Source organism: Drosophila rhopaloa, unplaced genomic scaffold (genome assembly GCF_018152115.1).
Source record: "Drosophila rhopaloa isolate 14029-0021.01 unplaced genomic scaffold, ASM1815211v1 contig_167, whole genome shotgun sequence".
Lineage (NCBI taxonomy): Eukaryota > Metazoa > Arthropoda > Insecta > Diptera > Drosophilidae > Drosophila > Drosophila rhopaloa.
In genome coordinates, this window is record NW_025335047.1 from 6,303,474 (window position 1) to 6,329,014 (window position 25,541).

General features: G+C 38.7%; 2 protein-coding genes across 2 annotated transcripts; one reads left to right on the forward strand and one right to left on the reverse strand.

Annotated features, from left to right (window-relative positions):
- Positions 1–35: 35 nt before the first annotated feature.
- Positions 36–933, reverse strand: LOC108039104 (protein dj-1beta). Its single transcript, XM_017116029.2, has 3 exons — positions 785–933; positions 409–728; positions 36–313 (listed from the first exon to the last, which is right to left on the reverse strand). Exons 1-3 carry the CDS (start codon positions 923–925, stop codon positions 157–159), a joined length of 618 nt encoding a protein of 205 aa, XP_016971518.1. The 5' UTR covers positions 926–933; the 3' UTR covers positions 36–156.
- A 666-nt stretch (positions 934–1,599) lies between these two features.
- LOC108039106 (serine/threonine-protein kinase Warts) lies at positions 1,600–25,424 on the forward strand. Its single transcript, XM_017116031.2, is given in 9 exon segments — positions 1,600–1,899; positions 8,202–9,163; positions 20,284–20,694; positions 20,696–22,535; positions 22,595–22,715; positions 23,039–23,154; positions 23,215–23,293; positions 23,355–23,550; positions 23,720–25,424. Coding segments are annotated over 8 exon segments (3,288 nt in total). The 5' UTR covers positions 1,600–1,899; positions 8,202–9,040; the 3' UTR covers positions 24,122–25,424.
- Positions 25,425–25,541: the final 117 nt, after the last annotated feature.

Consider the following 25,541-nt stretch of genomic DNA (forward strand, 5'->3'; position numbering starts at 1 on the left):
TTTTATTTGTAATAAAATAAAAATATTTATAATCATTGCTTTGCTCGACATAATTTTAATTCAGTTCATGATTACATCAATGTTATAGAACTTAATTGTATGACAGGGCTTTAATAAATATTAACCAAGAATCTCCGATTGCGGCATTAATGTGATTTAATTGTAGGCTACCAGCAGACCCTTTGCAACCTCCTGGACCTTTTCCTTTCCTGCGAGTTCTTCGGCTATCTTAAGAGCAAACTCAAAAGAAGTTCCAGGACCTCGACTGGTTATGAGATTTCCATCCTTAACTACGTTCTTGTCGTCCACATAGCTACAAGAAAAATGGTACATTTTAGTAAAGGATTCTTAAGGTAGAAGCTTAATCTGTATAATTCTATAAATCGGATTAAATAAGATTATTAATACCTGTATTTATCAACTAGCTGGGGTTTCATCGAGGGATACGAGGTGAGGGACTTTCCGGACGCGATTCCATGTTTGGCCAACACTGTAGGGGCAGCACAAATGGCGGCGATGAGTCCGCCATTGGATTCCTGATTCTTCAAGACTTCCCCAACCACCGAGGACTCCCCCATGGCATTGGAACCACCCAGTCCTCCAGGAAGTACCACCACGTCGAACTTATCCGCAGATACTTTGGCCAGCGAGGTGTCAGGAACTATCTGAACATCCCGAGAGCATTTCACCGGCTCCGCATCGTTTAGTCCGGCCACGGTGACCTTGATCTATCAGTACATATGGTAATTTCAGAATGATTTAACAGGTGAAGTACAGAACTTACCCCGGCACGTCTCAAAACATCGGTGGCTATGATAAACTCCATTTCCTCGGCCCCGGGAGCCAAAATAACCAGTGCGCTCTTCGACATATTAACTAATTTACAAAGATGCCGAGAAATTGCAGAAACACCAAAGCAAACCATACAGCTAATGTATCGATAATATCATTTTTAGGCGCAATTGTGAGCAACATGCTATCGATATTTTTAAACTAGGAGCGGTTAAATATTTTGCCAAGCATACATGTTTTGGTTTTCTAATTATTATTAAAAATAACCTTATTAATCTTTAATATCATGATTTAGCTTTAGGAGTCCAACAAGTTTACAATAGATTTACATAGTTTAAAGGTAGTAATTTCCGTTTAATATTTAAAAATTCTATGAAAATCGCCTTAATAATTATTATTCAAAAAGTTTTATCAACTTTTCCCAATATTTTTTTAATACGAAAAAAGCTGCAATAAAATATGAATTGTTCTATAAAAGGACTATATATATTGATGATAAAGTCAACCGATACCGTAGCTCCACCTATGGGAGAGAAGAGGAATTAAGGGCACTACTTTAATGAGCGCCACCTATGAATAATCAGCAACAGTACTGGTAGCGCTCCTCCAGCGCGGACACAACCCTTCGTAGTTAGTGAGTATACCCTCCACACTTAGCGACTGCACATCCTTGGTATTTATTTGGTATTTAGCGGAGACTTACTCCGCAGTTAGCTACGCCTCAGCTCAGGCGTTCGCTTGTACACCCTCCATATCTGGTATTTTATTTGGTATTTATTTTTCAGCCGGATGGTATTCTCATCGATGTCGACACGGTCACACTGAGCACGACGGCAGCAACAAACCACGAATTAATTTTTACTAAATTTAAGCGAAACACGCATCGCCAATGCCCGGAAAATGGTGTTAAATCCACGGATAATATGAAAATTACCGAACGCGAGTGAAACGAGTGAAAAATCTCGGTGATTTGCCAGCTTAAGGAAAGGAAAAATTGGAGCAAAAAAAGAAGAAAAGCAATAAGTGCCGTGTGTGGAAAACGCGAAATAGGCGAGAACAAAGAGGCGAAAAGCGAGGAAATTGCGTGGAAAACGCGAAGGAGCGAAGGTAAATGTGGAAAATGCCTGGTGAAAATGCAACGTTTGCAGCTGGAATTTGCGTATCTTCCAGTCCAAAAAGAAAATGCAATACTTCATGTTAAACTGTGTGCGAGTGCGTGCGATTGTGTGTGTTTCGGGTGTGCTGGTGTGTGGTGTGCATTTCCAATTGTCTGTGTGGAAAAGCGAGGAAAATTGCACAGAAAACCGCACAAAAAGCAATCAAAAATGTGCGGAAAAGTGCCTGAAAACGAAATGCGAAATACACACACAAATGCAACAGGCTGTATTTACATATTTCGCTCTCGCTCTCTCGTGGAATATGTGTGCGTGTGTGTGTGTGTGGGGGAGAACGAAGGAGAGAAAGAGAGAGCGAGAGGTTGCTACACAAATCGGATTAAATTCTTCTATTTTCCCTCTCTATCCCCCATAGTGTAGTTGTGTTGTTGAAAACTATTAATCTCAAATAATATTTAACTTCATTCTAGTGTAAATTAATTTTTCTTTCGTTTTTGCTTTATTTTTCCATCGACTTTAAACAAGGTCACTTTATGCTTCGAGTTTCCTCGGTTTTCCATCTTTTTATTTCACATTTTTTTAACTGAAATATGTGTTAATGGCGTTCTGATTTAAGTGTCATAAAATATCAACAAGAAAACAATAATAACGCTAAAAACCAAAAGCGCGACAATTACAACAACAATAAAAACCATAATAGTAATGGTAATTGCGGGCATACAAAAAAACGCAAGACGAAAATCTGCGCCCACAGTAAACACTAGATATAGTAAAATACTGAGAGAATTTTCTTTTTTTACTATGATTTTATATAAGCCCTTAAAAAAAGCTAAAGATTATTTTTCTTATTTGTTCTGTTTTTATTCACTTTAATTTATTATAAAGCATTACCCACTGTAACTAAGAAAAGGCAAGACAATGTATGTGACAATATCCGTGGTGTTGATGCAACCGTGGGCAGCAGCTGCCTCCGATTTACATATGAATTTAAAGCACACAAACAGAAATGTGAGGAAAAATCCACGAGAGCAGCAAAGTAAATGTAAATACGAAAGATGCTAAATGTGGCACAAGTAACTGCAATACAACCCATTGAAATTTGTAATTAGAGGCAGCGCCGCCACTTCAATGTCAGTGCGACAATAATTTCTCAGGCGGCTTATTTATGCTTCGCAAAAAGCACAAAGCACAAAGCAAAAGCAAGAAACAAAAGGGGGCGAGCGGCCTGAAGACCTCCTCCTTGTTTTGTGAAGTCAGCGTGTCGGTATGCCATCCGAAATTCATAAAGTTAATTGCTACTTTGCTCGTCGGTAATCTTAAAAAAATGTCTGTGTCATAGGTTACTGAAATTCGTATAATTTTTATATTTGAAACCTGGTCTTATTAATATTTTTGAAAACATTTTTTCGTATACTTTTTCAAAACTTCACGGGAAATCATCTACTTTGTAGGTATTGTGTACTTTCAAACTTTTTTTGTTTTTGTCTTTGATTTGGAAAATCCCAGAAAAAGAGTCGAACATCTATTACTAAAACCACAATCTGCCACAAAAACAAGTTCGAGTTATTGGGACTTCGTGTTATAAAATTAAACTCACATTTAATTGTCAGTAAAATTCGTTCAACTTTATTCCATTATAATTAAACTTCGAAATAATATCATAGACTTTTCCTGTCTTTGATATCAACAATCTCCAATCAAAATTCCAAATATTTTCCATAAAAAGCTTACAAAATAAAATGTGTGGCGAAAAAGATACAACCAAAAAGAGTTAGACCAAACCAATCTGGGTAAAAAAAACTACAAAACTCCTCCCAAATGTGCAAAAAATGTTTGTTTTTGCTATTTCTACTACTACTACTACTATTGATGTTGTTGTAGTTGTTGCTGGTGCTGTTGCAATTGTTGTTTTTGTTAAACCAGCGAACAGCGGCGTCATCGTCAGCGACGCTGGAAATCGTTGGGATTCCATTCACATTCCAGCATGCAATTCGCAGTGGATTATGCGAGTGTGTTGTTGTTGGTGCCCTGTACTCTGTGGCTCTGTCGACGTCGAAGTCGACTGGGGCAGAATGGAACAGGTGAGGTTCCATTGGCGTTGATCGTGTGCATTCCACAACACACACCGATACACACACACGTAGGAAGCTCAGAGAGCAGGGCAATAAATACCAATACAGTGGGCTGTTTGCTGTTGTTGCCGCTTTTAAAAGTAAATGAACGATAAAACAAGAAAGGAAGGAAGGTTAATAAGAGGATTGTGTGCGAATTAAGGGGTACCCTTCAAAAAGGAAATTGCTAATAGAGACTAGGTTCGCTACGCGCTAAAGTTAGAAGCAATAAAGATATTCCTGTTGGGATATTGAATTCACTTGAATATTTTTAGGATCTCAAAATTGTCCTTGTGGCTCAAATAACTTTGGCTGTTCCTGAATTCTTATAAAATATTTTATAAATAATAATCTGATTTTATTTTTTGGACAGCATTTTAACTTTATTTTGCAAACACACTTCGAGATATGGATTTTCAATTTAAAACCGAATAATTTTTTTTTTACATTGATCTAACCTATGGGAGGCTGGGTGGGGGTGGCTATTTATTACCAGCTCTGCAAGGCCTTCCCCCTAAACCCCCCCTGGAATTTTCCCCACGCCTCCTTCTCCGGCACTAGACTGCAATGCAAGTCGAGCGACGTTGACGACGAAAATGCAATTTAGCTTGTTTTTCTTGCTTGCTTCGATTCCCCTCCTGCTGTCCCTCCCCCTTTTCGCCCCCTGCTCCACACACATTTTGAAACACGCCTCTGTGTGTGTGTGTGTGTGTGAGTGGATGAAAAAAGGGAAAACGAAACGAAAACAGAGAGAGCGCGTAGAGTGGAGCAAAAGCCAAAGCAACAGCACAGCATATGCCACCCCGCCCCCTTTTTTTTCCGCCTGCCGCCTCCCCCTTTTTCCGCCTCTTTTTCCTTCTCTCTTCGCTGTGGAATGCGCATTTTTGCAATAATAATCAGCAACTAATACTATTTTTATCTTCTGCCCTGACGCGTCGCACACTTCTTCACTGGTATGTGTATTTGTGTGTAGCCGAGTGTTTGCCCCCTGCAGCGTGTTTCGGCTCTCTCACCGCCTCTGTGCCCCCTATCCCTCCCTTTATCATCTTCTCCTTATGTCGATCACTCTCTTTGGAGGCCTCGTAATTGCTTCGGGATTTCTGGATCTCTGGTATTGTACATTGTAACATGGTCTGTTTAGCGATAGCCAGACATCATATTTTAGGATATGCCAATTTAAGTAGTTTATTTCCAAAATGTAAAATGTACTCCATGAAAACGAAACCATTTTTTAATTAACATTTTTGGGAGTGTATAGAAAAGGAATCACCACAAACACCATTTATTTGTGTACCCGAAAAATACGCAGCTTATTACTTAAATTTCCATAAGAATTCCAAAATTTTTCAAATAAGAACATTGTTAAAAGGTAATCTCTCAGAAAGATACTACTTTTAATAAACCTGTGCTTACACAGTGTAACTCTCAGGTGTTTAAACACCTCTGCCTAAGTGTCAAAATAAACACAATCTTGACAAAATAAATATTAAATCTTAGTTTGCGAAAGTGATTAGACATACTATCTAGAAAACTGTTTAAGGAAAGCGTTACCTAACTTATAGAATTAGGTAACCAGAAAATTCTTGGAACTTAGACTTAAGTACAGGTAAGGTTCTTCCTTTTTTCGTAGTTAACTAAAAATAGATATATGTAGATAACACAGACATTCTTTTATGTCAGAAAATCTACAATCCGAATAGCCAGTTCAATGAGTATAATTGCCATAAAATGTCTCAATTAATGCTAAATACGAAATTCTGCCTAAAGCACTGGCGAAAATAAGAAATAAAAGCCATTTAGATAGCTTTAGATAAAAAAACGGCGGCTAGTCTTTTATGTGTAGGCACAACTTTGGACGCAATTAAACAATTAAAAATTCCAATAGCGTCGTCGCTTAATAACGCATCAAAATCAAAATTTACCCACAGAGTGGGAGTGAGATGGAGAAAGGAAAGAGACATCGGATTCCAAGTGAATTAGTTATTTGTATTGTTAATTAGTTATTGGATACGTACACACATTCGAGTTTATTTGCGCAAAAATACTGGGCGGTATGCGTGGAATGCGAAAATTTCCCAACTTGGCACCAAAACAAAAAATGCGGGAGGCTATATGTACATATATATTTGCCAGGGCCGATCTCTGTTGACATTCGGATTTGGCGCGTGGGGCCGAGAGATGTTTACCCACCCAAGATCCATATGTTTCCCCGGCCTGTTATCATCTATGTCTCGTGTACACAACCCCGGCTAAATTCACATTCCTTTGCAAAACGAATAGAATTAAAGTAAAGAAAACAACTTTTGTCAACAGAATAATTAAAACTTTTATGTTCGAGTGAATTTACAGGGCAATCAAAATGCTGTTTGCAGATCAAGGCACGGAGTCATGTTTAAATGTTGACAGATGTCTATAGTTCATTATCTTTAGATATATGTATGCGAGTGCTGGGAGCACCGCGCAATGCCATCTATTTAGTGAGCCAACTTTATGGGTAAATTGCGAAATCGGTTATTAATGGGAGGCATCAATATGGCAGCAATGCTCTTTTAAAGGTCTCTCAAATTGAAAATTTTATTACATGGAAATTTAGTAATCTTTTGTGAAAGTTAAAAGTTTAATTAAACATATCCATATCTAAAAATTTTAAATGGCACAAAATCTTTAAACACTATTGTTATGTAATACCAGGATTTCACATTATCTAAAGTATTTTCATTGTCTGAAGAACTAATAAAGTCTTAAAAAAATTATCAACCAAATTAAAAAATTACCACGTATTTGAATGAGTATTTAAGATTTTTTCGGTTATAAGACCTTAATTTATAATTAATCAATGTTTTCTCTGTACTCTATAATCAAAGTTCAAGGTAATAACATACTTATGGTTTACAGCTTTCTGTTGATCCTGTGTTTTACCAGGGTATTAAAAACTTCGATCAGCAAAACTAAACCGTATGTTTCTTGCGTTTCCTTCCTCATTTGCACTTGGCACAAATTCGGCGAAATTCCGTGTTTGTTTACATATTTATCTGTCGATTGCTATTTCATAGTCAGGTGCGCACGCCACTCCCTCCGCCCCCCGATCCCCTCTATATGGTGTGAACTTAATGGTTCGTCATAAAAATGGGTTTGTATTTTGGTTGCTGCTTTTTTGGTTTGGGGGATTTTTTTTTTTACATTTCCCCAGAATTTGAGACATGACATAAGATCATAATTTATGTGCACCCCTGCCACCTGAATTCCCCACATTTTTTTTCATTTTGCCCTCGATCAGTTGCAACTTGGGTTGTATGAACCCGAAAATCAGCAGCAAGGGGCGTGAAAATCATGCAAAAGAAAGCACTTCCTCCGCAAGTTGCGATGGTCATTATCATTACGAACAATGAGTGTGGATTTTCCGGCACCTCTATAAGCCCCCCGTGATTCAGTGACTCACGTTGCTGGCATTCAAATGGGCCGACAACCCATCAGCAGGGCGAGATAGTGCTGGATATTTGGACTTTTTGGCTGATGAAATAGCCCCGTTTTTAGTAGAGTCAACAACGCAAATTCGCTTCACAGCGAATATTTTACAGGGTAAAATGCTTTTAAATGGAAAGTAAATCTTCAAAAAACGCGTTTAACTAGCTTTTTTAAAAACTTTGCTTTGCGGTTGCACCAACAGTTAGGATGTTATTGTAAATAAATATTACATTCTATTGACCAATAACTATATACACCTTTCCATCTGACTTTAATATATGTACTTTCTTTTACTTCCCCACTTTTAACCATTTGATTATTTTATAAACCATACAGAATAATATTATTTTCCCAAGAACTTACCAAAAATATATTTATTAAAACAAAATGTATTGGGAATTATCTATAGGAATTCTATATAATTCGTGTGAAAAATTTTGCGAAAAAGGTAGCGCTATCATTATAATCAACTAATTAATATAATTTAGCATACAATTTTTCAGTTCGGTTTGAGATGATTAGTTTTTTTATTTCTAGTTCCCTATAACCACTTTGTTAAGTTCGGTGTGAATTGACCCCCAGCGGTTTGTGTAAATGAGTAGGCCACTTTGGAGGCGTCTAAAAACGCGAACGAAACCTCGTTTTCGCATAGCGTGTGACAATTTTCGTTTGATCAATTTTCTCATCCAAATCCCTCTGTCTTTCCGTCTATTTTCAGCTCCAAGTTGGCCGCCATCGATTCGTGCGTAGGATCAATTAAAATTCCGTGAGGCCGAGAATCAAATCAAATTAAAAATCAACTAATATTTTGATATTCAAATATTCAAATGAAATTCATTCATCGCCTGGGACTTTGTTCGGATTCGGAATCTGCCAACTATTTTCGAATTTGAATTGTGTCTGTTGCGGCCAGCGCAGAATCTGTGATAAAGCAGAAGAGTACAAAGAATACAAAAAATCGGTTTAAAAAAAAAAAGAATTAAAAAATAAAATGTGAGGAGAAATATTTACATGCAAAATGAATGTTGGGCGAGAGAAGTTCTTGTTATAATGCAAATGTGAAGTGGAAGAATTCCCGGCGCGAGTGATAAATAATCCGACGACAAACAAAAGCAGAAGCCTACACAGCGAGAAAGAGCAATGCAAACACATTTATCTTTATTGAGAGCAACAATATCAAGATCAAGATAATAAAGCATCGTAAACCTTCGCATGCCCCGAGACTAAGTAGTTCATTATAAAGTCTCCACACAAATAATCAAATGCAAAAAAGTGCCTGCTGAAGAAATACGACGAATTTAACCAAACAAAACAAACAATTCCCAAAATCGAGTGGTATAATCTATCTGTTTACGTGTATTTTATACAAAACATCAAATTAAATAATAATAACAAGAAAGGCGAAGAGCCACAGAAATATATTTATTTAAATTACAATTTGTGGCCGCCGATGTGCCCCAGTGTGTGTGTGCTGTGCGTGTGTGTATGTGAGCGGCGGTCGTCGGGCATTTTTTTGTGATATGAGTGCTAAATATCACAGGGCGAAGAAGCAGCATTATGCATCCAGCGGGCGAAAAAAGGGGCGGTCGCCCCAATGATAAATACACGGCGGAAGCCCTCGAGAGCATTAAGCAGGACCTAACCCGATTCGAAGTACAAAATAACCATAGGAATAATCAGGTGAGATCGGTTAAACAGTTATCCCTAAATGAAATGCCTTTTAAAATGTGTTATTTGAAAGATTTTTCGAACATAAAAAGAACTACGCCCAATGTCTTTTTCTTATCGCGAATTCTTCAGCATTTTAAGATAATAATTGAGGAGTTTTTCAGTGGCTATAGCAAATGATTCTTCAAAATCTTTTCCATTCGTCAAGTTTTTTTTAAGTTTTCAATTTCAACAATACCCTTATTGTTTTCGTAAATTCCTAAGCCCCATAAATTTGAAATTGCAAAGATATACCCAATATCTCTAATAACACAAGTTTTTCCTTTCATAAATTTATACAAACACCGAAAAGGAAACAAATGAGTATAAATTAGCATGAATTTGTTAGTTTGCTTTATGAATCAGATCGTAGATTTTATCAAATGATGAATGGGTTGATTAAAGAAGATCTTCATTCAGCTATTAAAGTATTTTTTTATGGTGAACAGAAAAGACGCTATGCAAACTTTGATTAACAAAAAAAGATGTTAGCCATTATCAAATATTTTATAACGCTTTACGAGATCAAATATAAAGATGTGTTGGAACAATTTTTCATGGTTGGCTTAAATATTTTAGTAGGATTGTTCTTAAAAGCTTTTTACTAAGAATAGGCAAATCAACTATTAGAAAATAACAAAATATTCTACCACTCGATTTATTTTATTATCAATGCCAGCTTTTCTTTGTTTCTCCTTAAAATGCATAACATTAGAAGTTTTCACCTCTGACTCACTCAAAATGCTTAATTCGAGCTGTAGAACAGGCTTCAAGAATTTCAGTAAACCGTTTAGCTCCATGCCACTCAGCTCATATTATTTAAGCTCGGTTTAGCTCCGGTTCATGCCACTTAAGATCGTCTTAGCTCTCGCGTGGCAGTTATGCCATTAAAAACGCTTATCACAACTTTTTATGGTCTCTCGACAAATGTTGCGACAACCAAGACACAAAAGGAGAAGACACGACAACTAATAAAAAACTAACAACCAGATAAAATGGAAGCCACAAAAGCGCTAACAACGAAAACGATATATTTCCGAAGCGTGGGTGATTTTTGAGGCGAGACTGGAAAAGTGGGGCTAACTAATAAAAGTGAATGGGTAAATGCTCTTGATTTGTTTGTCATTTATGTGTGATCTTCAAATTTTCTCTGTTTATAAATTTTTATTCATATATTCTGTGTATTAATTAAACCATTTGAATATTGGAAATGTAAATAAGAATCTTTTTAATAAATTCATTTGTATTGCCTTTTGAAAACTTAGAATTTTAAAATACTAAAAAATATTCCTATTCGAATTTGAACATCCGAATTAGATTTACAATTTTAATTCAAAATAATTTTTATTCGTTTTTGTAATACAACATTTAGTATTCCCATATTCAACAATAAATCTTATTTTATACTAAAACAAGAAAGGAAAGCTAACTTCGGGCGGAGCCGAAGTTGATATACCCTTGCAGAATTCTCTATAATAATATTCTCCAAAATTATTCCTACGATGCATTCTTAATACTCATAAAAAATCCAAACTTCCTAACTTTAAAACAAGAGAGAACGCTATAGTCGGGTGCCCCGACTATCAGATACCCGTTACTCAGGTAAAGGAAGTGCGAGGGAGATGGAGATAGAAACTTTGATCACGCATAACTTTTTAACGAATGGTCCGATTTGAAAAATTTCTTCTACATTTCGATAGGTATTGATAAACACAATAAAACTGCACTTTTACTTTTCCGAAATATTTAAATTTTAAAAATCGTATATAAGCGATTGTGGGCGTTAAAGGGGCGTGGCACCTTTTTGAAACAAACTTGCGCTGCGTAGGAACTCCTTAAATCTACATGCAAAATTCCAATCTTCTAGCTTTTATAGTTTCCGAGATCTCAGCGTTCATACGGACGGACGACAGACGGACAGACAGACGGACAGACAGACGGACAGACGGACATGGCTAGATCGACTCGGCTAGTGATCCTGATCAAGAATATATATACTTTATAGGGTCGGAAACGCTTCCTTCTACCTGTTACATACTTTTGCACGAATACAATATACCCTTTTACTCTACGAGTAACGGGTATAAACACCAAAGTTATGGCATTTCGAATCGTTCAGTTATATGGCAGCTATAGGATATAGTCGGCCGATCCTTATGAAATTTGGTAGGTCGGATTGATTGGCCAAATATAAAACCCATAGAAAATCCCAACTTTCTAACTTTACAAACACCAAAGTTATGGCATTTCCGATCAATCAGTTATATGGCAGCTATAGGATATAGTCGGCCGATCCTTATGAAATTTGGTACGTCGGATTGATTGGCCAAATATAAAACCCATAGAAAATCCCAACTTTCTAACTTTACAAACACCAAAGTTATGGCATTTCCGATCAATCAGTTATATGGCAGCTATAGGATATAGTCGGCCGATCCTTATGAAATTTGGCACGTCGGATTGATTGGCCAAATATAATACCCATAGAGAGTCCCAACTTCCTAACTTAACAAACAGCAGAGTTATGGCATTTCCGATCAATCAGTTATATGGCAGCTATAGGATATAGTCGGCCGATCCGGCCGTTCCGACTTATATACTGCGTGCAAAGGAAAGAGGTGTGTGCAAAGTTTCAATTCGATAGCTTTAAAACTGAGAGACTAGTTTGCGTAGAAACAGACAGACGGACAGACGGACAGACGGACAGACAGACGGACAGACGGACAGACGGACAGACGGACATGGCTATATCAACTCAGGAGGTGATCCTGATCAAGAATATATATACTTTATAGGGTCGGAGATGCCTCCTTCACTGCGTTGCACACTTTTGACCAAAATTATAATACCCTCTGCAAGGGTATAAAAATAAAAATACCAAAACGTCAAACTTTATCCGACAACCAAAATTCCTATTTGCCAAGAATAACGTCAGATATTGTTTTTAGAAACTGGCACGAGCCGCGAATTTTTCACCTGCGCGCGCGAGTTTGAACAAGGTCAGGAGGTGGGTGGGTGGGTGGTTGGTTGGTCAGCTGTGGCAGCAACAGCAACAGGAGTTGGCAATTGGCCTGGTCAAAAGGAAATGACTGAGAGAGAGCACCACCACACGAACTATATTTAAACTTGAGCACAGAGTCGTCGAAAGAGGGGCCAAAATTAATGAACTGGCAAGCGAAATGCAATTGACCTTCTGCCATCCGAGTGGGTGGGTGGCGACGGGCTGCCAGACAAAGTGTCCAGCGGAAGAGGGACAGAAAATAAACCACACACACAAAAATTTTATGTTAATTTGGTATTCCCTGCGTTTAATGTCTTTTTAACTTGTTTATATTGTTTTTATTAGTGAAATTTTAAAAATGTAACATATTTCTCTATCGCTCTTTTCTATTAAATGAAAATTTCTTCTAAATCGAACCAGAATAGATCCACAAATTTCACATCAGTGCATAATAGATCATCTATCAATGTTTGATAAGGTCCTCGTTAGTTTTGCTTAGTAGTATTGGAAACCCCTGAGTTTAATCATATTTTTTTTATTATTATATTAGATTGATACATAATATCGATTATTTTATCGTTTGAACTTTTATTTTCTGTGTAGAAAGAGAGGGAAATGGGAGCACACACACGAGACATTTTTGTTGTGTGCGTACACGCGATCGCCCTGGATTCTTCGCATTGACGTCACACTCTGAACTCAACCGATCAGATCGAAATATATATCCAACCCAATTGATGAGTGGGTTGCTATTGATTTCAATAGAGGCCGAAAATTCCCCCAAAAAGTTGTTGGGAGGGGTGAATGACTAATGGTCGAGTGTGTCTTGCACGATCCGTTAAAGTTTTCAGCACCATCTTCACAATTAGCCATGCAACTGGTCGTAATCATTCATTAACTGGTTACTCTCTTCTATCGGGAATCTTAAAACAGTGCGACACGAGAGTGTAAAGCAATAGCGAACAAACCAAAAAAAAACAGGAGAAGCAAATGATATTTATACCACATTTTCTCACCAAGAGTACAAATAATTAGCTCATTTATTTTTACATTAAAAAATATTTTTATTAAAAAAGTATTTACCAATTTATTTTTTTATTAACTCTAGCCTATAAAAAGCAGTTGGACTATTAAAAAGAAAATATCGCTCTAAGAAATGGCATCCTTAAATCATTTTTTTTAATTATGGTCTTGGAAAGTATGCATTTTTTTTTAATAATTCTCCACATCCTAAAAGTTTTATGACTTACCCATTTCGATGACTACTCTTCTGTCAGCGATTCCGTTTAAGCCACTATTACTGATTTTAATCGTGAAAATGCCTAAAGTTCTGAAATGGGCTTTAAAAAAATATGCGAAAGAGCTGAAGGAAAGAAGGAGTTTTGAAAGAGGAGAAGGACATAAAAATTCTTAAATATTATCTGACGGGTCATCCATTTTAAGTTTTACGATCTCCACTTGTCAGCTACTGTTTGCTCCGACCGTAAATTATGTTCGGGCTCTGCGGATTCGGATTCGAGGATCAGCGAAAGAAATTCCTGAGTTTCGGGGGAACAGAGGGGAGATTTCTCTTAATCCAGGCATTGGGCGTACTCAGGTTTTTGGCCATAAAATATATGCTTTGGAGTTGGCTAATTGTTATGACTGCGGCCAGTTTGGACAGGCCAATTTAGTGCTGCAATTGCTGCTGCCATTGGCATTGGCACAGAGACTCTTTGGTTTTCAACTTGGGGAATTCGGTATGGGATATTCGGTTTTGGCCAACTTTCGCCTGACTTTTCGGCCTACGCCTGCGCCGCCGGCCGAAGCACAATGGCCCGGCTAATTGGTCATGCTGAGCGCTAAATACCAGAAACCCATAATCTGCTCATATATGGCTCATATGGTTTGGAATACCGGGGGGTGGAGGTGGGGTTATGGCCATATGTGGGCAGTGCATGTCAGAGCGATAAACGATAGACGATAAATAAATACGAAATTTATGCACGGTCCGATCAACACTTTCAGCGGCCATGTTCACGCCCACACAAGCGTTTTCCACTCATTCAGCTACCCATCGTTTTGATACCCTTTAAAATATAATGGGTGTTGCAATATAATGGGTGTGTGGCTCAAAGCATTTGGCTAGAAAACAATTCAAAAATCTGAAACTCCGTAAAAACAAACCATTCATGCTCACAATGATCTTAAAGTTTTGAATATGTTAAGAATAATGAAAATGTTAAGAAAATGAAAACTAAAATTTATATTTTTCCAACTATTCTCTTCTATGTATGCTATAATTTAACAAATTAGTATAAACAAGAATAAACTAATGTTTTTAAAAATAAACAAAAGAAAAATGTAACCGCAATGAGTATCTTAAAGTCAATATACTTTACTTGAACCTCTTTTTTAGCGGCATTTTAGTCGCGTAGCTACCAACGAAAACGCGTCTTATAAAATGAATTTTGCTCCTGCTATAAATATCCATATCAATAATGGTCAATGGCGAGACTCGGTATGCAGAGAAATTAATTAAAATAACAAACGCTGATAATAAATAAAAATTCAAACGCCAAAAAGGCAGCGAATAACCGAATAAACAAGCCGCGACGCCAACGCGTTTAACAGTGAGCCAAATGCCATTACAATAAAAATTAAAATAATCCATAAATAAATTAGTAAACAAAACGAAGCTATCGATTTGTGGGAGGGGAAGTTCAAACCTGCGACAACTCCAATTTAGGGTCTATTCCATCCATATGATCAGTGACTTATTTGGTGCTGCTATGGTCGCGTACACATGTAATCCTATTCATCTATTTATAATAAATATGTCCACAGTGAGTTGAAAAAGTGTGAGTTTAATAAAAAAATATCAATATTAATACATGCTAATCAACTATTAAATGTAAAATTGATTTACTTTTAAAAATTAAAAAAAAAATCGGAACTTAAATCAGATTTTTATATGGATCATTTATTTAAGGTTATACGAATAATAGATTCTGATAATGAAAGATTGCTCTAAAAATATATTTTAAATTATAGAAGTCTTAAATCATTATATTTGCGAATAAGTCACCGTAATTTACTCAATTTGTATTGCATATTTAATATAATTTAATATGTCAGTGCTTTTGCTGGGTAGAATCAATTTCATTTTCGTTTTCACTGTTGTGCTGTCTGTAAACATTTTATGGGGGACACATTTCATTTCGAGCAAAATGGAATTCCTTGGGGTGCAATTTTCAACTAATTTGTGCGATTTTCGTGCGAAAAATTTGTTGAACCTGTCGGTGGGTCGCTTTCGCTCGATTTTCTTTATTCTCGCTTAGCTATTTTCTCAGGAATTTTCACCTAAATATATGTGAGTGTGAGTCCATATCATATAGAGTACAGCTATCCAACATATATCAGCAGCAGCAATCGCCGAAAAAAGAATGTGTGTTGCCTCTAATAATAACAAAAGACAGACAGACACACGCACAACATCACCGCAACTACAAACACAAACAAAAGTCGGCGTGCGGCAGAATGTTTGGCTATATCTATAGTGCTTCTATGGTCTGATCGGTGCTAGGAATTCCCAGTACCTAGTACCTAGCATACTCCCTTGAAAACCCAAAAACAATTTAATATTAAACAAGAAAGGAAAGCTAACTTCGGGCGGAGCCGAAGTTGATATACCCTTGCAGAATATTATGTACATTATATTCTCCAAAATTATTCATATGATGCATTCTTAATACTCATAAAAAATCCCAACTTCCTAACTTTACAAACACCAAAGTTATGGCATTTTCGATTCATCAGTTATATGGGGCTATAGGATATAGTCGGCCGATCCTTTGACATTTGGTAGGTCGGATTGATTGGCCAAATATAAAACCATAGAAAATCCCAGCCTAACTCTACAAACACCAAAGTTATGGCATTTCCGATCAATCAGTTATATGGCAGCTATAGGATATAGTCGTCCGTCCTTATGATTTGGTAGGTCGGATTAATTGGTCAAATATATAACCCATAGAAAATCCCAACTTCCTAACTTAACAAACAGCAGAGTTATGGCATTTCATCAATCAGTTATATGGCAGCTATAGGATTGGTCGGCCGATCCCGGTTCCGACTTTTATATTGCGTGCAAAGGAAGGGGGGTGTGTGCAAGTTTCAATTCGATATCTTTAAAACTGAGAGACGAGTTCGCGTAGAAACAGACAGACGGACAGACAGACGGACAGACGGACAGACGGACAGACGGACAGACGGACAGACGGACAGACGGACAGACGGACATGGCTATATCAACTCAGGAGGTGATCCTGATCAAGAATATATATACTTTATAGGGTCGGAGATGTCTCCTTCACTGCGTTGCACACTTTTGACCAAAATTATAATACCCTCTGCAAGGGTATAAAAATTTGGGTAAATAATTAGTTCTGTTAATATACTGTTAATAGTGTTCCTAATTTTAGGAAGAACTACCCATCTGGTTTCGAAACTATAAATTTAAGAAGACAAATTTATCTTTAAAACATAATTGTATTTATCAGAATATAATATTTGTCATCTTCAGCTAGTTTTCCCTGTGCCAACATTTTTACACAAATATTTGTCAGTTGCCAAGAATTTAAAATTTTGATGTATTTAGTTGACGTTTGCCCCATTGCAATTTTGTAGAAAACCCGAAAAAATAATTATTAATATACTTTTGATCGCAGGTAAGCGTCAGGTTCGGGGTTATTTTAGTAGAGCTGCACTAAAAAAAGGTTAGAACTGGTCTACAACTATAACTTTAAATCAAAATTTGGAGTAATATATTTAATAATGTTCGTGTCTTCATTTTTAAGTCGAATGAAAATAAAGCACTATTTTAGGGAGAATAACTTAAACATTCAAGTGTACATCCATGTTCTTGTGTAATACAAACATTCCATTGACCTTGGTTTAAGCTTAATCGCTTTGCAAATTGCATTGACGACCGCAAAGCAAAGAAGCTTAAGTGGATTAGCGAAAGTGTTTCGGCAATTCTACACTTTATACCCCCCAATCGTCCTAAGTTCCCTCGGTAAATCCAATTTATTTTATTTGAAAAATCAGCAATGCCAATTTGCGTGGGCGACATTTTTTTCTTGGTCTGGTTGCACTTGCTGATTTAGTGAGCCCATTGGCTTTCGCTAATTTGCCGTAAATTGGCTTTCATGTAAGACGGCGAGGAAGAACCCCATTCTGTGGTGGGGAATCGGGGGTCCCCAAATCTTCTTCTTCACTCTTAAAGAGCGACGAACAGTCTGCTGGGGGTCTTTGTCGGGTTTCGCATGCTTCGCGTCCTTGGTTTTAATTTGATGCCCATTAAATTGCTTGCGACATATAGAATGGGTGAAATTCCCCACAACGGTTCTCAAAAAGAATGACAAAAAGTTTGAGACCAATTTAGCATCATAACAATTTTATTTAATCAGATTATTGTTTATGCTATGGACTCCAGTAGTCTGAATTGGGGGTCACCTTATTACCAGTCATCGGAAACTTAGAAATACCTAACTTGAAAATGGGTCAAAAATTTGATCAACGTTAAAATGAAAATTTTGAATGTAGATTTTTAGAGAATGAACTCACAAGTCTTTAGAGGTATGCCACTTAGAAATCGGATGACGTTTGGTAAAGTTATGGACTCTGGGAATCCAATTGGGGGTCACTTTATTAAGAGTCATTGGAAACATAGAAATAACTAACATGAAAATGGGTCAAAAATTTGATCAACGTTAAAATGAAAATTTTGAATGCAGATTTTTAGAGAATGAACTCACAAGTCTTTAGAGGTATGCCACTTTGAAATCGGATTAAATTTGATAAAGTTATGGACTCTGGGAATCCAATTGGGGGCCACCTTATTACAAGTCTTCGGAAACTTAGAAATAACTAACATGAAAATGGGTCAAAAATTTGATCAACGTTAAAATGAAAATTTTGAATGCAGATTTTTAGAGAATGAACTCACAAGTCTTTAGAGGTATGCCACTTTGAAATCGGATTAAATTTGGTAAAGTTATGGGCTCTGGGAATCCAATTGGGGGCCACCTTTTTACCACTCATCGGAAACTTAGAAAAAACTAACATGAAAATGGGTCAAAAATTTGATCAACGTTAAAATGAAAATTTTGAATGCAGATTTTTAGAGAATGAACCCACAAGTCTTTAGAGGTATCCCACTCTGAAATCGGATTAAATTTGGTAAAGTTATGGACTCTGGGAATCCAATTGGGGGTCACTTTATTAAGAGTCATTGGAAACTTAGAAATAACTAACATGAAAATGGGTCAAAAATTTGATCAACGTTAAAATGAAAATTTTGAATGCAGATTTTTAGAGAATGAAGCCACAAGTCTTTAGAGGTATGCCACTTTGAAATCGGATTAAATTTGATAAAGTTATGGACTCTAGGAATCCAATTGGGAGTGACTTTATTAAGAGTCATTGGAAACTTAGAAATAACTAACATGAAAATGGGTCAAAAATTTGATCTACGTTAAAATGAAAATTTTGAATGCAGATTTTTAGAGAATGAACTCACAAGTCTTTAGAGGTATGCCACTTTGAAATCGGATTAAGTTTGGTAAAGTTATGGGTTCTGGAAGTCCAATTGTGGGTCTTGTTTTTACCACTCATCGGAATCTTAGGAAAAACTAACATGAAAATGGGTCAAAAATTTGATCAACGTTAAAATGAAAATGGGTCAAAAATTTTATCTACGTTAAAATGAAAATTTTGAATGCAGATTTTTAGAGAATGAACTCACAAGTCTTTAGAGGTATGCCACTTTGAAATCGGATTAAATTTGATAAAGTTATGGACTCTAGGAATCCAATTGGGGGTCACTTTATTAAGAGTCATTGGAAACTTAAAAATAACTAACATGAAAATGGGTCAAAAATTTGATCAACGTTAAAATGAAAATTTTGAATGCAGATTTTTAGAGAACGAACACACAAGTCTTTAGAGGTATGCCACTTTGAAATCGGATTAAATTTGATAAAGTTATGGACACTAGAAGTCCAATTGGGGGTCTCCTTCTTACAAGTCATTGGAAACTTAAAAATAACTAACATGAAAATGGGTCAAAAATTTGATCAATGTTAAAATGAAAATTTTGAATGCAGATTTTTAGGAAATGAAACCACAAGTCTTAAGAGATAGCTACATATGTAACTTTGAAATCGGATTCAATTTAGACTCTAGAAGGACAAATTTTGACCGAAATACCCTCTGCAAGTGTATAAAATTTTAATTTATCTCAAGAATTCGCGAACATTAGTTCGGTAACATCGCCAAAGAATTCCCATCACGTTGCCATCTCTGGAAAAAAGAGAGAGAAGAGAGTGGGGCATTCAAAGTCAAAAAATCGAAGATCAGCCACAAAAGGGCAAAAGATTGGTGGTGCGAGGAAGATGAAAGACACAGGGGGGGCATCAAAGGAACGCGTAAAACGGGTAGCTGGCGAGGAGAGAAAGAGAGACAAAAATAACAAGACAAGAAAAACAATCTAATGGGAGCGAGATGGAAGCAAGGGCAACCTTCCTCTGCAAGTGTATTTGTTTTTGTGTTTTGGAGCGCATCTGGCAGCCGGCTCTTCTTCTTCCCCTATCTTCCTCTGCCCCTCCCCGCCCACTCTCCTCCTTCTGCTCCCCTTATTCGCTCTATCTCGCTCGCACTTATTGTCTGCGATTGACTTTTAGGAATTTCACGACGATGGCAAGAATTTTATTTCGTTGCTTTGGTCGCCTCATTTCTTCGGTCTTTTGTTTTAGCCTCCCGTTCTCTTTTTGTTGCTCTTTGTTTTTGTTTTTTGAATGCACGCCTTTTGTTTAGTTTTTAATATAAACACGATACACACACACACACAGAAGCAGAAGGGAATTTCTTCCAGTGCAGGAATTCCGATTACTCATGGGCGTAGTGGAAACAGTGTGATTTAAAGGGGGAATATAATTTTGAGATTATTTTTAAGCAGAGTTATTAAAGGAAAAGTAAAACTTTCCCATACACACAAAAATCGATGTGATTATTATAAATCTTCATTAAACTGCAACTTCATCTCTTCCAGAATTACACACCTCTGCGATATACGGCGGCCAACGGACGTAATGATGCACTTACTCCAGATTATCACCATGCCAAGCCGCCGATGGAGCCACCGCCCTCCGCGTCTCCGTCGCCGGACGTGGTCATCCCGCCGCCCCCCGCCATCGTAGGTCAGCCAGGATCAGGATCCATATCCGTATCCAGAGTAGGCGTAGAAGTGGGAGTGGGCGTGTGCGTGGGGAGCGGACGGATGATGACGGCGTTGATGTCGAACAAGCTGATCCGGAAACCGAGCATCGAGCGGGACACGGCGAGCAATCACTACCTGCGCCGCAGTCCGGCATTGGATTCCGGAGCCGGAAGCTCCCGTTCGGACAGCCCCCACTCGCACCACACCCACCAGCCGAGCTCGAGGACGGGGGGAAATCCTGGCGGGCAATGGTGGATTCTCACCTTCCCCAAGTGGTTTTAGTGAGGTGGCACCACCGGCGCCGCCACCACGGAATCCCACCGCATCCAGTGCGGCCACGCCCCCGCCGCCAGTGCCGCCCACCAGCCAGGCGTATGTGAAACGGCGATCACCGGCCTTGAACCGCCCACCGGCGATAGCGCCACCCAATCAGCGTGGGAACTCACCGGTAATAGCCCAGAATGGGTTGAAAACCCAACAGCAGCAGCAGCAGCTGACGCAGCAACTAAAATCCTTGAATCTGTATCCTGGCGGTGGAAGTGGTGCAGTGGTGGAGCCACCGCCGCCATACCTAATTCAATCGGGAGCAGGAGCACCACCGCCACCACCACCCAGTTACACGGCCTCCATGCAGTCGCGGCAATCGCCCACGCAATCCCAGCAGTCGGATTACAGGAAATCACCAAGCAGTGGGATATATTCGGCCACCTCGGCAGGATCACCGAGTCCCATCACCGTGTCCTTGCCACAAGCACCGCTGGCGAAGCCACAGCCGCGGGTTTACCAAGCCCGAAGTCAGCAGCCCATCATAATGCAGAGTGTGAAGAGCACGCAGGTTCAAAAGCCCGTACTCCAGACGGCAGTTGCACCACAATCTCCATCGAGTGCCTCCGCCAGCAATTCACCTGTTCACGTCCTGGCGGCACCGCCCTCGTATCCCCAAAAATCCGCAGCAGTGGTGCAGCAGCAGCAACAGGCGGCAGCGGCGGCGCAACACCACCAACATCAGCACCAGCAATCGAAACCGCCCACGCCCACAACACCACCTTTGGTGGGTCTGAATAGCAAGCCAAACTGCTTGGAGCCACCTTCCTATGCCAAGAGCATGCAGGCCAAGGCGGCCACGGTGGGGCAACAACAGCAGCAAGTAGTGCAACAGCAACAGCAGCAGCAACAAGTGCAACAGCAACAGCAGCAGCAACTCCACCAGCAGCAACAGCAGCAAATTCAGACCTTAAGGGTGCTCCAAGCTCAAAGGGAAAGGGAACGAGATCAACAAAAGCTAACCAATGGCAATCCCAGCAGGCAATTGCCACCACCACCGCCCTATCAGAGTAATAACAATAACACCGATATCAAACCACCCACCAGCTGCAATAACAATAACATACAAATAAGCAACAGCAATTTGGCCACCACGCCACCTATACCGCCAACCAAATATAATAATGCCTCCTCGAACACGGGAGGCAATAGCTCGGGAGGCAGCAATGGATCCACCAGCACCACGGCCTCCTCATCGACCACCTGCAAGAAGATTAAACACGCGTCACCCATCCCGGAACGCAAGAATCTGTCCAAGGAAAAGGAGGAGGAACGCAAAGAGTTCCGCATCAGGCAGTATTCCCCGCAAGCCTTCAAGTTCTTTATGGAACAGCATATTGAAAACGTGATCAAGTCCTATCGCCAGCGAACCTATCGCAAAAATCAGTTGGAAAAGGAAATGCTTAAAGTTGGGCTTCCAGATCAAACGCAGATCGAAATGAGGAAAATGCTGAATCAAAAGGAGAGCAACTATATTCGATTGAAGCGCGCCAAAATGGACAAGAGCATGTTCATGAAACTGAAACCCATTGGAGTGGGTGCCTTTGGTGAGGTAACTCTGGTGCGCAAAATCGACACATCTAATCATTTGTATGCGATGAAAACCCTGCGAAAGGCCGATGTCCTTAAGAGGAATCAAGTGGCCCATGTCAAGGCCGAAAGGGATATTCTCGCAGAGGCCGACAACAATTGGGTGGTGAAGTTGTACTACAGTTTTCAGGATAAGGATAATCTGTACTTTGTGATGGACTACATACCGGGTGAGTATTGTAATAAGTGTGGTAGATGGGCATGCTAATGATTTAAATTTGCCCTGCAGGTGGCGATCTGATGTCGCTGCTCATCAAGCTGGGCATTTTCGAGGAGGAACTGGCTAGATTCTACATCGCCGAGGTCACCTGCGCCGTTGACAGCGTCCATAAAATGGGCTTTATTCACAGGTAGTTTCAAAATATACACAGACAATGTGGTAAAAGTTGATTGAACAGTCATCTTGTTTATCGCCTGATAATACAAAGCTTTGTTAACAAATTTAAATCAAAATAATGTCCTGTAGGACATACGAATTTTTAATAAAACATATTTAATAACATAAGTAAAGCCTTGATCCGCCGACAAATTTACATTAAGATATGTTAATGTTCTATTTTATTAGTTAATTGTTTTGAAATTCTTAAATTAAAGTCAGCTTAAAAAATTGTTATTTCGAAACTAATTTAAACATGTTTTTGAAAACTGTTTTTAATTGCTTATACTTTCACAGAGACATCAAGCCTGACAACATACTCATCGACAGAGACGGACACATAAAACTCACCGATTTCGGTCTGTGCACGGGATTCCGATGGACGCACAACTCAAAGTACTACCAGGAGAATGGTAAGACTAAACTAAAAAGTAAAACTAAACCCTTCTAATAAAACCCTTTTAAAACGGCAGGTAACCACTCGCGTCAGGATTCGATGGAACCTTGGGAGGAATACTCGGAGAACGGACCCAAGCCCACAGTGCTGGAGAGGTGAGTTTCGTACACTTAATTAATAAAGGAAGCCATTAATAAAAGTATGCCGAACTCGCAGGCGACGGATGCGCGATCACCAAAGAGTCCTGGCCCACTCACTGGTGGGCACTCCCAACTACATAGCGCCCGAGGTCTTGGAAAGGAGTGGATATACGCAGCTGTGTGATTACTGGAGCGTTGGCGTCATCCTCTACGAGATGTTGGTGGGACAGCCGCCCTTCCTGGCCAACAGTCCGCTGGAAACGCAGCAAAAGGTGCGATATTACACAGTAAAATTTAAAAAAATACAAAAGGCCATTATTCAACCCTAAATTGTCACAATAGTCTATTGGATCTTTTAAAGAACATTAAACACGTCGTCTATTAATTACTTTTCTCTATAAAATTGGATTTTCAAGGATAATAATTTTTGGTTTCTTGTAGGTAATAAACTGGGAGAAAACTCTGCATATCCCGCCACAAGCCGAGTTATCGCGGGATGCCACCGATTTGATACGGAGACTTTGCGCGGCGGCGGACAAGCGGCTGGGGAAAAGCGTGGATGAGGTTAAGGGGCATGACTTCTTCAAGGGCATCGACTTTGCGGACATGCGGAAGCAGAAGGCGCCCTACATCCCGGAAATCAAACACCCAACGGACACGTCCAACTTCGATCCCGTGGATCCGGAAAAGCTGCGCTCGAATGACTCCAACATGAGCAGTGGCGATGATATCGACCTAAACGATCGGCCTTTCCACGGATTTTTCGAATTTACCTTTAGACGATTCTTTGACGATAAGCAGCCACCGGATATGACGGATGATCAGGCGCCGGTTTACGTCTGAGTACCCCTAAAAATCACCTATCCCACCCCCAAAAAAATCATTGTTAGTCAAATAGTCACAAAGGGGAGAGAAATTGTCGAGTGGGTTTTTGTAAAGAGTGCGTGACTATAGAATGGAACTATATATATTATATAAATTATAGGAGAAAGTAGCGAAGGGAACTATACATAAACATACAAATATATATATATGCCTGCAGGCATGAACTGAATAAATTTAAAACGAAACAGAATAGATGAAAAAAGAAGAGCGAGTCGGGACTTGGACTTTTAACTGAATATAGTAATATCCTTCTATACTACTCCAAAACAAACGCTATAACCATAAATATTTAAATTGTTAGAAAGCGAAGGGACCAACTGGAAAATCGAGCATTTCTGGTGCTCAAAGCAAAACAAAATGCCTTAAAACGAGACGAGAACGCGAATTTACCCAAGCGCCCAGAAATCACTCCTTTCCTTTTCCCACCTCCAATCGATGGCCGGATTTCAATTCAGCAGGCTGGTTAATCCCGGCCATCCACACGACTTCCCATTCAGAAATGAGATTGCGAGGTGTGCGATGGAGAAACGGAGACCAAAAGTCGCACGGCAGCGATATAAGCGGGTCTTATAAGCCTAATCTAAATCTAATCTAGAGGAACAGGACTCAACTCTGTGCCTTTCTACCCATCCATATATCACTGCTCATCGCAGAAGTCTTCAAACGTGTGTCCTCCCCCCAAAAAGAACAAACTTAGAGATACCTATGTGAAAATATCTAGCAAAGTTAGACCAACTTGTTGAATGCCAAATCAAATTGTTTAGCCCCACGCAAAAAATGGGAGAAAAATTCAACACATCTTCTCTGATAGCAAACATAAAACACAAAAACATTACGAAGGAGAGCTAAGAAAATTGTAATCTTTTTAATGTAATATTGTAAAGAAAAACGTTAATTGTAATTTATGCTAAAGTTGTGTAGCGCCCTAAGATGTTTTTTAGTTTATAGACACTGCTAACCATAATCTAGTTTAATGCCTAACACTAAAGCGAGAATACATCAATTTTTTTGTTTTCCGTAGGTTCGTTGGAAAATGCTAAAGCGGAAACGATTTGTTTTTCTATTTAATTAGCTTCAGTTTGTATGTGCGTGTGTTTTTATTATGAATATATATATAACTATCTAAATATATATAAATTGAACCTATTTTAAATGTGAGAAGAGTTCGAGCTAATTGAAGGAAAATACAAACCAACTCTGTGTGCCTTGGCCAATAAGTTTACTAAAGCAAATTAATAAATGGAAAAGAAAATTTATACAAGGCGTCCAGAATGTGTTTTATAAATGGAAGTTATTGGTTTTATTTACTATTGCTTTATTTTTAATTGGTCGATTGAAAATACTATTAAGTGCTATACAAAATGGTTCAATTTGAACA